A 16,125-nucleotide genomic window follows, 5' to 3' on the forward strand; every position below is an offset into this window, starting at 1 on the left:
CTCTGTGATTGAACTCTCCAGCCCAAAGACTGTTTTCCCTCCCTGCCTCCCTCTCCCGCCTCCTCCAAGTCATGTCTATACTGCACCTCCACCTCAAGCCCCCTCGCCCAGATCTCCACCTCGGACCTCTGGGCGATTACCTTCACCCCGGCTCCAACCTCCCTCTGCTCCACCGTTGCCCATCAGTCCTCCAGCTTCACCAGTCTCCATCCTGCCTCCACTCACACCTTGGTCATTCATCAGCCTGCCCTCCCCTCTGGACTTCACTCCTCCGTCTCCGCTCCGTCACTCCGTCCCTCGGATTCAGTTGGCCTCCTCACTCCCCCCGGTGTTCGTTTTGTTGGCTGTCCTTCTGCTTTCACTGCGGCCTTCTGGAGCCCCGGCTGCGCTTCGGTCGGCGGAGCCTTCGGTTCCGCCATCACCCGCCAGTCCTTCAGCGACGCCTGGGCTCAACGCCTCGAAGGCTTCGGCTCCTGACCCGCCATGGCTGCCCGCTGCACCTGACCCGCCATGGCTGCCCGCTGCACCTGACCCGCCATGTATGCCTGCTGCATGTCTGCCCGCTGCACCTGACCCGCCATGGCTGCCCGCTGCACCTGACCCGCCATGGCTGCCTTCAGCCCCTGACCCGCCATGGCTGCCTTCAGCCCCTGACCCGCCATGGCTGCCTTCAGCCCCTGACCCGCCATGGCTGCCTTCAGCCCCTGACCCGCCATGGATGCCTTCAGCCCCTGACCCGCCATGGCTGCCTTCAGCCCCTGACCTGCCATGGCTTTTGAACCTGCCCTGGAGACCTCCACTCCAGTTTGCTCCTCCCCCTGCACCAGCTTGAGGTCTCCAGGGCGCCCGCCCCCCTCCCGGTTGTTACATCTACGGCGCGAGGACGCGCCTACCGGGAGGGGGGGGTAATGTCACAGAACCCTTGTTTCCCTGGACTTCAATTCCCATGTTCCTCCTGTTCTCCACACCTGCACTCACTTCCCTCGTCAGCTCCTCATCATCACAGATCACCTGCACCTGGACTCTATTGTTAGCACTCCTATATAATGCACTCACTCCCTGCACTCCTCGTCCGTTCTCTGTTTTGTTAAGGTGTCTGTCTGTTGTTCATTGCCATTGTTTGAAGTAAAGTCTCTATTATCGTGGAAATCCGTATCTGCCTCATCTCTCTACCAGCCACCCGTAACAGTTAGCAGGAATTAACATGTTGCTTATATATTTTTCCACACTGCTAGCATTAATTAGCATGTTGTTAACATGATTTAATTTGTTGCTAGGATGTTTTAGCACACTGCTAACATGAATTAGCATGTTTTAAATGTTAACATATTTTAGCACATTGACACACATTGTTAATATAAAATTATTTAGCATATTTTGTTAGCATTAATCAGCATGTTGCTATCATGTTTTAACATGTTGCTAGAATGATTTAGCACACTGTTAACATGAATTAGCATGATACTGGTATAATTTAACATGTTGCTGGCATTTTTTTACATTTGTTAGCATGTTTTTAGCATGAATTAACATGGATTATCATGTCACTAGCACTAGTTAACATGCTTCTAGCATAAATTGGTATGTTGCTAGCATGTTTTAACATGTTGTTAGCATGAATTTACATGTTTTATCACCCGGTTAGCATGTTTTAACCATGAATTATCATGTTGCTAGCATGATGTAGCATGTTTTAGCACATTGCTAGCATGAATTAGCATGTTGGTAGCTTGATTTAACATATGAGCATTTTTAACATGTTGCTAGCATGAATTTGCAAAAATCTTGACCCCCCTCAATGAAAGTCTATGGGACTTTTTGTAGTTTTGATCGTCAGTTTAACGAAAATCGTAAGTCAGATCAGTTAGAAAAGATGCAGGTCTGAAGATCTGACCCGAGTTTGGTGGTTGTAGCTTGAAAGCCCTTCAAGGAGATGCTGTTTAAAATGTAGTCTCAGAAGAAGAAGAAGCTTGAATAGTATATCAGTATACTTTGCCAAGACAACATAATAAGTAGCTGTGTCTAAACTTTTGGTTGGTATCTATGAAACTAAAGCATTGATCAAGGATTCCTAATGTCAATTTAATTAATTCTTATTTTTATTTAAATTTTAGGTTACACTTTATTTCGATGGTCCACTTTAGACACTCTACTAACTACAAGTAACTTTGCATCTACATGTCAACTAACTCTTAAGAGGCTGTTCACACAAAACATGTTTTTCCATTACACTGCCCTACTTTCCCATTGTTTCTCACCACATTTATTCTGTAATTTAACAGATAGCCCTCATTTTTATGCATCATTCAGTTTTCACTTTATGGTCATCAGGCTAGACTCACAAATGCTTCACATCATCAGATTTCACACAGCCTCTCATCCTGCAGTGGAATACTTGGACTAATACAAAATGACCCCTGAAAAACAGATGCAAGTATTTGGGTGGGAGGGAGCAGTCGACTGCTGGCAAGCTCTTTAGGCAATATATGACCGTAAGATGAAGTCACAAACATTGCGACTGGAGTCGACTCCCACTCATCGGGCAGCACAGTCAATGCTTTATGTGAAGAAGTACCAGCTGGTGCCACGGTCTCATAGTCCTCCATACTTATTTGTGTGCATCAGAAACTAGGAAATGGACATGCAATTTAAGCGTAAATCAACAACTACCATCTTTGGCTGTGTTTTTGCATTATTCCTTCCCAAAATCTGCTTTGCTGAGAAAAGTAAGTAACTCTTGTTTCAGATTTTATATTGAAGTATTTGCTGAACTGTCGGTATTGTGTCAGTACGACATGTATCAGTCTCTCTGTGGGTATCTCTTTCGTATGATGTAAGTGATTTCAGCTCAGGCAGTGGCAATACAAAGACGCCATGTCAGTTCATTGTCATTGGAAGAATGTACAGGTTCAAAATATGGCTAATGTTCAAAATATTGTGCAAATAAACTGCCCCTTAAAATGGGTTACACTTCATATTATGTGTCTTTACCTACTATGTACTTACATCAAAATTAATAATAATAATTGTTAGGTACAATGAAGGCATTGTGTTGATGTTGATGCTGGTGGAAATGGGTAAGGTTAGGACAGGTTTAAGGGTGGGTTAAGGTGTAAGGGAAGGTCAACAGTGTAATTATAGATGTAATTAAAATCTAAAGTACAAAAAGTGCACTGTATCAGTTGATTAATTTAAATGTTAGTGTATAGTGGTTAAAGTCTAACTTTGAAGATTTTAACCCACTTTGTATTGTTACAATGTCGGTAGTACATGTAAATGAACAATGTTTACTCGTTCTCTGTGTTACCTGGACCACGAAATTCACATTTATTTGTCAGCAAAGATCCGCCAGATGATGCAATACTATCAACAGCTCCAGGGCTTTCGTGAAAACTGCAGTTTTTTGAAAGAACCGAACACTTTGTTCATCCAGTTTAAAATGTTGACTACAAACAATGAGGTTTTTCAGATTTTCTGTCGATGCGTTCTCTCCGTATTTACAATTCTAACTGGAAACCAAAAGTAACTCACGCACACTCTTAAAATTCTTGCACCCGGAAAACAATACAAATCGACACCATTTTGACTAAAAGTTTGCTATGAAGTATTTCCTACTAAAGCAAGGCGGTATTTGACTCTGGTGAGCGTATCCATGGCAGACATGCCCAGTGCATTATGGATGTTGAAGTTTTCCTACCTATTTGGCAAATAGGAAGACAACAACCTTTTTACTCTGTTTTCTGTAGTCAGGTATCAGCGATTTGAAAAATATTCTACAGTATATGCAGCCAAGGTAAATCAAAAACCCATTTTGCCAGATGTGACGTACCCTTTTAAAGACTAAATATAAAATGGGACCAAACTGCTTATTTTAATGTCAAAAACAGCACTTGGAGTTCAAAATATGTGTCCTGTGATGTCAAAATGAGTCAGAATGTGCACAGGTTTATTTCAGGCTACAGACAAAACAAGTGAAAAATGTCAATTTTGGCTGAATTTGAGGTTTTCACAAAAATGAGTTCATTAAGCCCTTGTCTAGCAATCCCAATGCTCCAAATAGCAATTAAACATCTAAAAGTATCTTCATTTGTACGTCTTCTGACAGGAGTACCTTTCATTTGACCATGATAAATGCTGTTTTTCTCTGCTCGCTTCTGGACGACTGGCGTTCCTCTCAGCACAAGTTTGGTATCGTTGTAAAGTGCAACATTCCAACTTTGTGAATATTCATAGCGAATTCTCAATGGCATGAGTCTGCACCAATGAAATGTGATTTTCAAACTCATGCTGATGTAAACAAAACGATCTTACTCCTGCTGACTGACAGATCCGAAGCGTGCGCACAAAGACGCCACAATCCCGATATGCAAATACACAAAATTACAGTATTGCAAGAAAGATCTGTCTTGTCGAGTATATAGGCTGTCTGTTTCATTAATGTTAATCAAACAATTGTGGAATTATGGAAAAAAGTTGAATGTATATATTTTTCCTAAAGATATGGGTTTTGACTTTGTCAGACTTTGTCTGTTTGTGCCGAAGTTGGTGGTATTACCAGGGATGGTTACTGGTGATTTTGTTTTTGGAACCTTCAGAAAACTTTAACTCGATTTTTCTCAAAATTGACTTTGGTGACTCTATCGACTTCAAACAGGTGTAGCTCAGTCATTTTTTTGGCAGATTTCAACAAATCAAACATCATTTTGAAGGTTTTTTTTATAGAGAATGTGAAAATAACTAACTCATTTTTGATCATTTTCTCATTGCGACTCATTTTGCCAACAAGGGTCTCATATTGATATGATCAAGCAATTCCAGACAACTTAAAATAATCAATTGAAATTTAATTAAAAATAAATTTGAATCAGATTCAGAAAGCTTTATTGACATTCACATACTGTGTACTTTTTTGTTGCTGTTTTTGTTAGAAAATGGTAAGAAAATGGAAATGTTTGTTTTCTCTCTGCAGTTTGTACAGTCCCCTCAGAGCCTGTGACGATTAAAGAGAACAACACCGTTGACACAGTCGTTGTCCATATTAACACAACAACAAAGGATGTAACGCTGAATCTCACAGAGAATCCTGGAAACGCATTCGAACTGAGAGGTTCAGAACTGATAGCAAAGAAAGGCCTGGACTTTGAAGTAAGTTTATTTCATGGCTTTTCATTGAAATCGTGTGCAATTTAAGCAACAACATTATGATGAGCCAGCTGGAAAAGCCAGCTAAAGACAGCTTCACTGCAATAAATTATTTTCTTCCTCAGTATTTTAGTCTTGGTTTCCAGCACAAATATCTAAACATTCTTAAATCAAGATACATTTACTTGAGAAGTGAAATGACTCCAATCTAAATTAAGTGATCAAAATTCATCAAAATTAAGTGTGCTTAAAACAAGAAAAAATATCTGCCAGTGGGGTCAGAAAAATAATCTTATTTCCCTTTGATTTTTCTGATTCCAGATATTTTTCTTGTTTTAAGCACAAACTCCATTTTTATGATTTTTTTTTTCCAAAAAACAATACTTAATATCTTAAGTTGTCTTGTTTCTCAAGTAAATGTATCTTAAAATAAGAATTTTTAGATATTTTTAATGAAAAGCAAAACAAAAATGTTTAGCAAGATAAACTTTTTTTTCTAGCTGGTCATTCATTGTCACTATCTGATCCAAGCTGGTTTAGATAATGGTTACTCAGCCAAATTACCAGCCATTTGTTTAAACCTGGTCCAAACTGGACCAACACCAACCAGCTGCCATCATCCAAATACCAGTTTGATCATCTTAAGATAATATGACTTTGGTTAAATGTGTCACGGACTAGCTGATGAAAATTCACACTGAAAGATGACAGAAATTTGATCCTAACTTCAGTTGATATTAAACTGTTTTCCAGACACTTTCAGGTCCTGAAGAGCTAACTGTCCAGGTCCGATGTAATAAAACTGGCTACAGAAGTGTAAGTTACTCACAAGTCCAATTACAAGTAAATTAATTATATGCAGATGAATGTAAAAGTTTGGTAAAAGGTGGATTTAAACTCGGGTCAATTGCATCAGAAGTTAGCACCACCCACTTTACTCTCCACACCACTGATTCTGTTATCAGACAGGTTTCTTTTATAATTTTGTCAGACATTGGTGGAGTTACTTAATTGCCATGTGTGTGTCATATATATATATATTAGGTTTTAAATGGTAAAATAATTGAAAAACTGTAGAAAACGAAGACAAAATTATTTCTTCACTTTCTTGTCAAACATTGGTGGAACATCTTGATAGTTAATCTTGAACTTGAGGAGAACCGACTTCATACATTCACTAAAAATTCCACTGGGACCAGCCGAGTAAAGTAATTACAGGTATGGCTCAGAAAGGCTCTAGCCTTTATCATTTGTCGGCAAATGACACTTGATATTATGTTATCTAATGCAATGACATCCATCCATTTTTAATTTCCCAATCCTGTCATTTTCTCTGTTATTTTTTTAGAGATGTAGCCAGCAGTTACATCTAGCTATAGTTGACCTTTCATATTCATTTGTGCATTTTATCTTCAGATCACTCTGATTGTGATTGTTCGTGTTGAGAATATCAATGACAACCCTCCGTTGTTTGTCCAGAGCGAGTATACACTTAACGTAAACGAGGTGAGAGCATGTTATTCAACATTTGTCCTAGTAAGACATGTTCTAAATTATTATTGTTGGCGTCAGAAAAGCATTTGTACCATCAGATCGGAATTTTAGGGCAAGGGTTCAGTTTAGGGTTGAGTTTAGAAATAGGACCACATCTGTCATTGAATGTTGTAGTAGGACCAGCAAAAGGTAGTTGTTGATCCAGGTACACATTCTTCTTGGCAAAAATCATTGTTAAGTCAGACAGCCAACAGATTCTAGATCATTTGTCAATGTAAGGATGTTGTCATTCTAGTACATAAATGTTATTTTGTGTTTATATTGTGTAGCTTACACCAGTTAATACCAGCATTGGCCTGATTGAAGCAATCGATGATGATTCTGAGGTTCTGTATTACTCTATGGAACCAACTGTGGTAAGTGAACAATTCCTTTTATCTTCCGTAAACCACAACAGGAGAAGTTTAGCAGAATGTCCAAGCTGCTCTTTTTCATAGAGCGAAAGACCCAAGGCCTATCAAGCTCCAAAATGACAAAACAGAACCGCAAAAGCATCATAAACGTGACTAGTGTGCTATTTTACAAGTCTTCTGAAGTCACATGATAGCTTTGTGTGAAACCTAAAGGGATAGTGCACCCAAAAATTAAAATTCTGTCATTAGTTACACTTACCCTCACATCGTTCCAAATGCGTAAGACTTTCATTCATCTTCGTAACACAAATGAAGATACTTTTAATGAAATCTGAGAAATTTCTGTCCCTCTATTGAAATTCACCCAAAATTTCAGCTTGGGTAAATGCTTTAAAATGTTCATAAAGAGCAAATATGTACTGTATGTGTGTTGATCAGTGTTTATATGGGAATGAAAGCATATATTGAATCTGTTAATCATGTTAGGTGATTATTTATGAGTAAAGCCGGGTTCACACTGTATGATTTTGGCCATAGTTCTCACATTCGCTTGAACTATTCCTATAATATGAATGTTTCTTTACAGAACAGATACTTCAGACTTGAAACCATGTATACGCCAAACATCCTTGTGAACAAGGTTTTAGATTACGATGTCGTCCAACAGGTGAAACTGATCTTGTATGCGCAGGTAAGTGAAATGGCATTGTTTCATTTGTTAAAAGTTCTCTCCTGATCTCATGTTTAACACAAACAAGACTTGACTCCAGTAAATTCACCAAAAGCCTATGGGAAAGTCCGATGACATCATCACATCTTACTCCCTTGACCCAATGACAAGTGTGTGTGTGTGTGTGTGTGTGTGTGTGTGTGTGTGTGTGTGTGTGTGTGTGTGTGTGTGTTTGTGTGTGTGTGTGTGTGTGTGTGGTGCATCCATAGATGAATCACATAGACCTGTGGTTTTGATCATGACCCAGCAAATTAGGCCTAGTCCACACGTACATGGGTATTTTTATAAACTGAGTTTTTCCTCCTCCTTTTTTAATAAAAATTGTGTCCACATGATAGCACAAAAATACACTATGAAGCACTGTCAAGAGCATGCCAAACCAACAGATGGCGATATATCCCTTACCATAAAGCCATGTTGGCCAATCAGAAGCCTGGAAAAAAGGTTATTACCGGTTCCAGATCCGACGTCACAAGCCAAAATCTCTCCATCTACACAACAACACTGCAACCGGAGTTTTTCAAAAAATCTGTACCCTGGCAGGAGTTTTCAAACAAGTTTGGTTTCGGATACTGCGTTTGTATGTGGACGACCGGCCAGACTGCACAGAAAAAGCTGCTGTTTTGAAAATACCCGTGTTCGTGTGGACAGTTATAGACCACTGTTAAGAATGTAGGACTTTTCAAGGACTTTCAAATACTTCATACAACATTTTCCAGCACTTCAAAGCTCAAAAAAATTATACAATTTAAATGTTATTTTTAATGTAAAGACCAAAAATATTTTTTGTTCATCTTTCAAAGATGGGGGCACCATTTGTAAAACTAAAAGCTTCACGATGTAGAAAAAACTAACATTTGGTGAAAAACAAACACTTTTAAAAATGAAAAACTTAATTACCACTATAGCCAGCAGATGGCGGCAGAGACTATATATATATATATATATATATATATATATATATATATATATACCATTTTTGTACTTTTGAATTTATTTTTAGAGTTTATCAAATCCCTATTATATCATTAAAAATCTATTTTTGTCATTTTTGTCTATTTTGTAATGAAGTGTGAAGTATATATTTGTAGGAAAGGTCACAAATTCTCAGGAAAAGTGAAAACTTTTCTTCAAATTGCAAATGAAACTAAACAGACAGCTAGTAAAGAGCACTTCCTTTATAATCACCGAAGCTGTCAGTCAATACAGCGCAAACTCCCGTCTTAATCAATGAATCTGACCAAACTTCACAATAAATCTTTATTTAAATAATGTCTCTGCTTTGTTTGTTAAAATGAGAGGATTTGCGTATAAAATTGGTAAACTTGTGCCAAACATTAACTCGTACAGCGATTTGAGAGTACTTAGTACCAGCAACTTAAATATCTCTGATTGGTCATAATTTTCAACAGAAATGGTAGTGATTGGCTACAATGCTTCAAAAAGACGTGACACGAATATAACAACCAGATTGCTTTAATTTACTGTTTATTGCTGTTTATAATTTATTGCTTTTTTTATTATTATTATTAAATAATGACAAATTATATGTTACACATAGTAATATAACTCTGTTTTTCCTGCAATAAAATAAATTACTCTGCATTGACCTGACCAGTCAGCCTTGCCATACCCCATTTATGCCCCTGCTTGACTCTAACAGGACACTCCACTGCCGTCACAACCGGAGGAGCGCTCCTTCACAGCTACAGCAACCATCACCATCAATATTAAAGACATCGATAACCGTCCACCGTGGTTTCAACCATGTACAAGAGTAACCATTGGCAATGCCAAAATCTGCCTGAGCCTGGGCTACAAGGGCAGGGTGAACTTAACAGAGAAGCAGGTATATTCTCATTAATACTATTATGACTAACACTGTATTTGAAAATTATACATACAACATGTCCTCTGTTTCCAGGACGGAGCCTTGCAGTTGCAGCCAGGTCCAGTGTATGCCAGAGATGGAGATAAAAGCAGAAATGAAGAGATAAGCTATAAAATTGTTCGAGGTATTAAAGCATTTTTCCTGACGTAATTGATGCCCCTCAGTGTTAAACATGAACTGCACAAGCTATCATTTCTGTGACTGCCTAGGAAATGAAGACAACATATTTCAGATCGATGAGAACTCTGGAAACATATCCATGCTGAAACCAGCAGATATAGCGGGTCCAATATCCCTCTTAGTGTTGGTGAGTTTCTTGTACATCTTATAAAGACTTTGAGAATCCAGTTGAATCACTGCTTAATTTTGATTTCCGTCATCTGTCCTTCCTAGGCTTCCCAGGTATTAAACCGAGATCAGTTTGCCACCACGTCAGTCACCATTGATGTAATGAAAAAGAGCAGAAATCCTCCGCGGTTTGAGAAAGAACGATATGAAGGGTACGTTTACAGTAATTCAGGGCCTGAAAACATGGTGCTACGGGACAGGACGTCCAACAGACCCTTCAGAGTCAGAGCGAGGGATGAAGATTTTGCAAGTGTAAGTTTAAAGTTTATCATTTAATGGCCAGATTTGGGGATTATATTTGTTTCCAGGACCAACGTCCTTTTTTGCAAAATTATGGTCACCCATAAACATAAGAGTTTGCCAGTTTCTCCCTTTATTTTTCAGGGAATCAATCCTGACATAAGATATGAAGTGCAGTACAGCAGCTATGTCAATATCACAACAGATGGGTTTATACTTCTGAAGAAAGCAGTTCGGACTGATTCCTTCGCTTTGCAGGTAAAGTAAATATGTTTTGCTGCATTTGTTTTGAGGATATTTTAACTACAACATAGTTGATAGCAGTTGAAATCTGTCTACTTATACAGTTACATGATCCGCATATATGATTCTGCATTTGTCCTAACCACACAACTGGTTTCAGCAAGTAATTCGTCAACCCTGACTGAAAGCACAGCATTTATTGAAGCTTTTTATACGTCACGTCTGGTTATTGAAAGACTGATCCCACTTCATATAAGCGTCTTTAACAACTACACTGAAAAATGTTTGGTGAAAGATTTACTTTGAAACAAGTTTCACTCAGAAACTGCTAGTAAATTAAAAAAAAGAAGAAAAAAAAGAAAGAGCAAGTAAAATATTGAATTAAACGTGAAATTTTGAAATAGAAAGACAAAAAGGTATTTTCTTGTAAAACAAACTTTAATCATTTTTGTTTATTTACAACTTCTAAAAATATTTTTTACAGTGTATGTATGTACATGAAATAATTAAATAAATAAATAAAATGCTCTTTTTATTGCAAAATAATCTTTTTACAGTGTATGTACTTGTGTAAAAAAAAATTTATTAAAAAAAAATGTATCTATGTGGTATTGTAAAACACTTCCTGCTATTGTGGTTAATCTTTTTACAGTGTATGTACTTACATAATAAATTAATAAATAAAATAAAATGTTGTATAGCAAAACTATTCTTTTAACAGTGCATGATAAAATAAAATAAAATGTTGTATTGCAAAACCTTTTTTTGTATTGCAATCTTTTTTACAGTGTTTGTTAAAATAAAATAAAATAATAAAATAAAATAAAATAAAATAAAATAAAATAAAATAAAATAAAATAAAATGCGTATTTTGTATTACAAAACTATGGAGCCCCGCACATGACATGCAAGAAAAAAATTTAATTGTGCACTACTAATTCTTTCCCCCGAGTTATAATTCATGCATGGATGAAATAGTAAATTGTGCGCATGTTTTAGTAAATCGTGCGCACGATTTAGCCTAATATATTTTTCTTGCATGTCATGTCCGTGGCTCCATACAAAACTATCTTTTTTACAATGTACGTTAAAATTAATTTAATAAAATAAAGCAAAATAAAATAAAATAAAATGCATATGTTGTACAGTGTATAATAAAATTAAATAAAATGTTGTATTGCAAACCACTTTTTTGTATTGCAATCTTTTTTACAATGTTTGTATAATAATAAAAAAAATAAAATAAAATAAAATAAAATACCTATTTTGTATTACAAAACTATGGAGCCCCGCACATGACATGCAAGAAAAAAATTTTATTGTGCGCACGATTTACTTATTCGTTCCCCCGAGTTATAAATCATGCATGAACGAAATAGTAAATTGTGCGCATGTTTTAGTAAATCGTGCGCACGATTTAGCCTACTATATTTTTCCTGCATGTCATGTCCGCGACTCCGTACAAAATCTTTTTTACAGTGCACATTAAAATAAAATAAAGCAAAATAAAATAAAATAAAATGCATATGTTGTACAGTGTATGATAAAATAAAATAAAATAAAATAAAATAAAATAAAATAAAATAAAATAAAATAAAATTCCTGTTTTATGGCAAAACACTTATTGCTATTGAGGTCAATCTTTTTTACCGTGTATGTACTTACATAAAATAAATAAGTAAATAGTCTATGTTGTATTGCATTGTATGTACACAGTTTGTACATTGTTGTTAAAGACACATTATGTAAAGTAGGTCCAAAAGACTACTGGTCACTTTGTCAGTGTTAAGCCTAAAATCTGAAGTCTGAATGTGAGAATTCGCTCTTTTACCACCAGCTCCGAGCGGTGGACGTGTCCACTGGTGAGTCAGGGACAGCTGCTCTCTCTGTGATCGTATTGCCATGTAAGTTTTCCTACACTTTAACCTGCTTAGTGTGAAATTTTTCCGGCATGTTGGCTGTCTAACGTTTCTCTTTGCACATCAGCCGTGGGGGTCCAGTCGACCGACGAGGGCTACCGCGCAGGAGACATGGCTCTGCTGGGCTTCGTAATGGCCGCTTTACTGGTGCTCTGCCTCATTGTGATCGGCTATCTGATATCCCGCGTCAAGAAGGGGAATCAAGACGCGTTCAAGTTGTCAGAGGTCAGCATCTTCTCATCCAAGCTCAGTGAGTCCAGCTCTGAGTGTCCACTTTGTAAAAGAACTGAGGCTTAAGAGAACTCCGTAATCATGTAGGTTATATACAGCTCATGAAATTGTGAGATTAACCCTCTGCCCTCATTCAGTGTTTAGGGTCATGCTTGAAGTTTACTCAGCCCCCTAACAGGCCAAGACCGAGAGATAGCATGCAGTTCACCAATGATGGTTTCTTGAATGAAGGGGACACAGGGAGATCCAGGTCCAGGCGAGCCGAACTGAGAGACAGGAGACTGGACGCGGTTCAAGCAGCGAGGGTGCGAGTGATTCCTCGCGAGAGACCGAGGCACTGCAGCTCCTGTGGGCTCCAGACACATCCCAACCATTCGCACCACAGTCCCGCCGTCCAAACCAAAGGGAAGGCCAGTAAGCACAGAGTAAAGTCCATTCTGGCTAAAGAGAGGAGGAAGGATGACGGACACAAGAGCGTGTGGTTCAAGGAGAGCGAGGATTCGTCAGATATCGAGGTGGAGATCATCCCTGACACTATAGGGCTGAAGCCTGAAGAGGACGTGGAGAGAGTCGACAGGGAGTTCGCTTCCCCTCCACCGGAAGACAGTGACATGGAGCTGGGAGACTTGACAATGTTGAATATACAGGACTTGAGTAGCAGGGAAATTTCTGACAGCAGAGAAGGACTGAATACAGACAGAAGAGATCCGTGAGGAGCTCATCAGAGACTGGATTCATTTTTTCTTTCAGTTTGGCTGCGATAATGTCTTTGTAAAAAATAAAACCCGGTTTAGACTTGATTAACGACAAAATACTGACAAATTTAGTGACCGATATTTGTGAACCATGAGCGTTATGATGTGTATTTTTACATTGTGTGATTATGCGTGCTAAACTAAAATGCAAACGCGTGTTAATATGTCGATAATTCAAGAAAACAACACTTGATTTAATGTTGACTTGCTGCTCTATTTAACGTCAGCTGTGTCTGTGAATAATACATTGTGGAATACAGTGTTTTGTATAATTATGTCAATTATTTCGATATTATGTGGGGGGGGGGGGGTTGCAAAATAAAGCAAATTTGAGAGAGGATCCAAACTTGATGTGATACCTGACAAAATAACATATTTAATAAGGCTATATTTATGCACTTTAAAAAAATGCTGGGTTAAAAAAAAAAACATGTTGGGTTGAAAATGGACAAACCCAGTGGTTGGGTTAAATGTTTGCTGGGTAGTTTTTGTTTAAATCAACTATCTTGCTTAAAATGAACCCCAAATAGGTTGGAAATTAACATTTATTTAGTTTAAGTTAAATGAATAAAAAATTTAAATTGCATCAGACAAATTATTACTAGAGGCAACAAAAACAATCAAAAGGTGAACATTTATTAATGTTCACCTTTTGATTGTTATTGTTGCAATTTTCAACCTATTTTGGGTGTAAGCCAGACATATAGTCATTTTTAAGCAATAGTTGGGTTAAATAATTCTTCCCAGCACGTTAGGCAAACATTTAACCCAATCACTGGGTTTGTCCATTTTCAACCCAACTTGGGTTGAGTGTAGAGAGATTTTAGAAGATTTCTTTCTGTATTCTTACACAAATGATTTGTTACATCATTATGGTGTCTTTTTCTTTTGTTAAAATTAAATGAAAGCAATAAGCCCCAAGAAGCTGTGGTTTACAGTGAATTTATAACAGCTAAGGGGCGTTGGTAGCTGTTATAAATTCACTGTAAACCACGGCTTCACTGGGCTTATTGCTTTTATAAAATGGTTACCACACAAAACAAATATTAAAGCCAGAAAATATGTATCAATGCAACTTTCATGTAAATAATTTAAAAAAAAATAGTCCGTGACCAGCAACAGAAGTTACATTTATTGCGCCTCTAGATGGCAGCAAAGATTTTCTTTATGAGCGAGTCACTCAGTCGCAAAGACTTTTATATTGAAACCTGTTGTGAACACAGAACAAGACGCAAATGACAAATGCTAGCGCTGTCAGTGTCAGCAGGGCATGAATATACCTCAGGCCGAAGGAAAAGTAAATTAGAGAACGCTGCTCATCCAACATTTCAGCTGTGCTGCCATTCTGGAGAATATGACGCAGGAGAAGAAAGTTAAACACTCTGAGTTCGAGACAGATCAGAATTTGGATTTTTCCTACCTCCTTCTTGGAAATAACATCTGGAACGCCACTCAAAGTCGGACATTCAACCTCAACCCCGACCTCGGCGAGACATCACATCAAGATGTCGGCAAGTCCTGCATCTATTGAGCATAAACGTAAAAACAAATTGTAACATTATACATTGTTTATTTAACAATAATTTCTATTTTGTCAGCTGTTATCAAAGCGAGTTTGTTATTTTTTATCCTATTTTTGGCATAATTGACACAAAAACATGATATGCTCTCGTTGCGTAGTGGCCACATCATGTGGTCAACATGTGAATGTGACGTCTGATTGCCTGGAACACTGAGGTCTGAAGTGCATTTGCTACTTCAGCAACAAAAACAAAAGAATGAAACACAAATGTGATGTTTATCTAAAGTCGTTTTTGCTTGATCATCGAAGGTAAGCAGCAAAGACATAAAGTGAGATTAAATACATAAAGTACATTTGTGTCGTTTAACATATTTAATTATTGCAAGTTTGTGTAATATTCTGAGTTTGCTTTTCATTGTTTTTATTCATTTGAGGAATGTGTTTTTGTGCAAGTGAGATGAGTAAATGCTCACATTTAGTCTAGGACTACAATAACCATCATATACAGCGCACACAACGCCTCTGCACTGACTCCAGATTACTCTCAGCATGGAAACAGAGGAGCTGTCAGTCAATGTGATTGGAAAACAAAGTAACTTGTGTTACTTATTTGAAAAAGTAACTATTTTGTTGTAAATTTAGTAATGTGTTTCTTTACTAGTTACTTGAAAAAAGTAATTTGATTACGTAACTGGTGCAAAATGCTGCAGCCAAATTTCTCAAGAATGGTCGTATCATGCAACTCCCAATTTACGAGCTCTCCATTGGCTTCCAGTTCAATAACCTTGCTCCAAACTATTTGTTTGACTTACTGTGCCAACCCCAAAAATACAGTTATTATGTACTACAGAGTCCCTAAAGGGAGAAGGAAAAAAATATGAGATGGGAAAAGAAAATAATTTGCTTTTGCATTCTCTCGCAAATTCTCCCGAGAAACTTTGAAAACACTGAAATATTTTTTTTCCTCCCACCATATTTTTTTCCATCACCATGTCCATTAAAGGTCTCTGTAACGTACCGTGAATGTGTGTGTATATGGGACAAGAACACAACGGCTGCCTCATGGGCATCTATGGGCATCAAGCAGTTGTCACTCACACATAAAAGTGTGACCCAAAATAATACATGCACCTACCACTTGAGGGCCCCGTTGGCACGAGTCCTGAACATATTGTGCCAGCGCTTCTCTGAAAATAT

At 37.7% G+C, this 16,125-nt stretch overlaps 1 protein-coding gene across 1 annotated transcript; it reads left to right on the forward strand.

The window, feature by feature from the left end:
- Positions 1 to 2,587: 2,587 nt before the first annotated feature.
- cdhr5a (cadherin-related family member 5a) lies at positions 2,588 to 13,611 on the forward strand. Its single transcript, XM_067401524.1, has 14 exons — positions 2,588 to 2,726; positions 4,970 to 5,145; positions 5,896 to 5,958; positions 6,559 to 6,648; positions 6,966 to 7,052; positions 7,636 to 7,740; positions 9,443 to 9,628; positions 9,704 to 9,794; positions 9,880 to 9,977; positions 10,064 to 10,270; positions 10,403 to 10,516; positions 12,339 to 12,405; positions 12,488 to 12,645; positions 12,789 to 13,611. Exons 1-14 carry the CDS (start codon positions 2,636 to 2,638, stop codon positions 13,362 to 13,364), a joined length of 2,109 nt encoding a protein of 702 aa, XP_067257625.1. The 5' UTR covers positions 2,588 to 2,635; the 3' UTR covers positions 13,365 to 13,611.
- Positions 13,612 to 16,125: the final 2,514 nt, after the last annotated feature.

This window comes from Chanodichthys erythropterus, chromosome 11, assembly GCF_024489055.1.
Source record: "Chanodichthys erythropterus isolate Z2021 chromosome 11, ASM2448905v1, whole genome shotgun sequence".
Taxonomy (NCBI): Eukaryota; Metazoa; Chordata; class Actinopteri; order Cypriniformes; family Xenocyprididae; genus Chanodichthys; species Chanodichthys erythropterus.

Coding starts and splice junctions, on each gene's coding strand:
- cdhr5a (XM_067401524.1), top strand. CDS start 2,636: ATGGACATGCAATTTAAGCGTAAATCAACAACTACCATCTTTGGCTGT. Junction 7,053..7,635: donor ACTCTATGGAACCAACTGTG/GTAAGTGAACAA, acceptor GTTTCTTTACAG/AACAGATACTTCAGACTTGA. Junction 10,517..12,338: donor CTGATTCCTTCGCTTTGCAG/GTAAAGTAAATA, acceptor TTTTACCACCAG/CTCCGAGCGGTGGACGTGTC.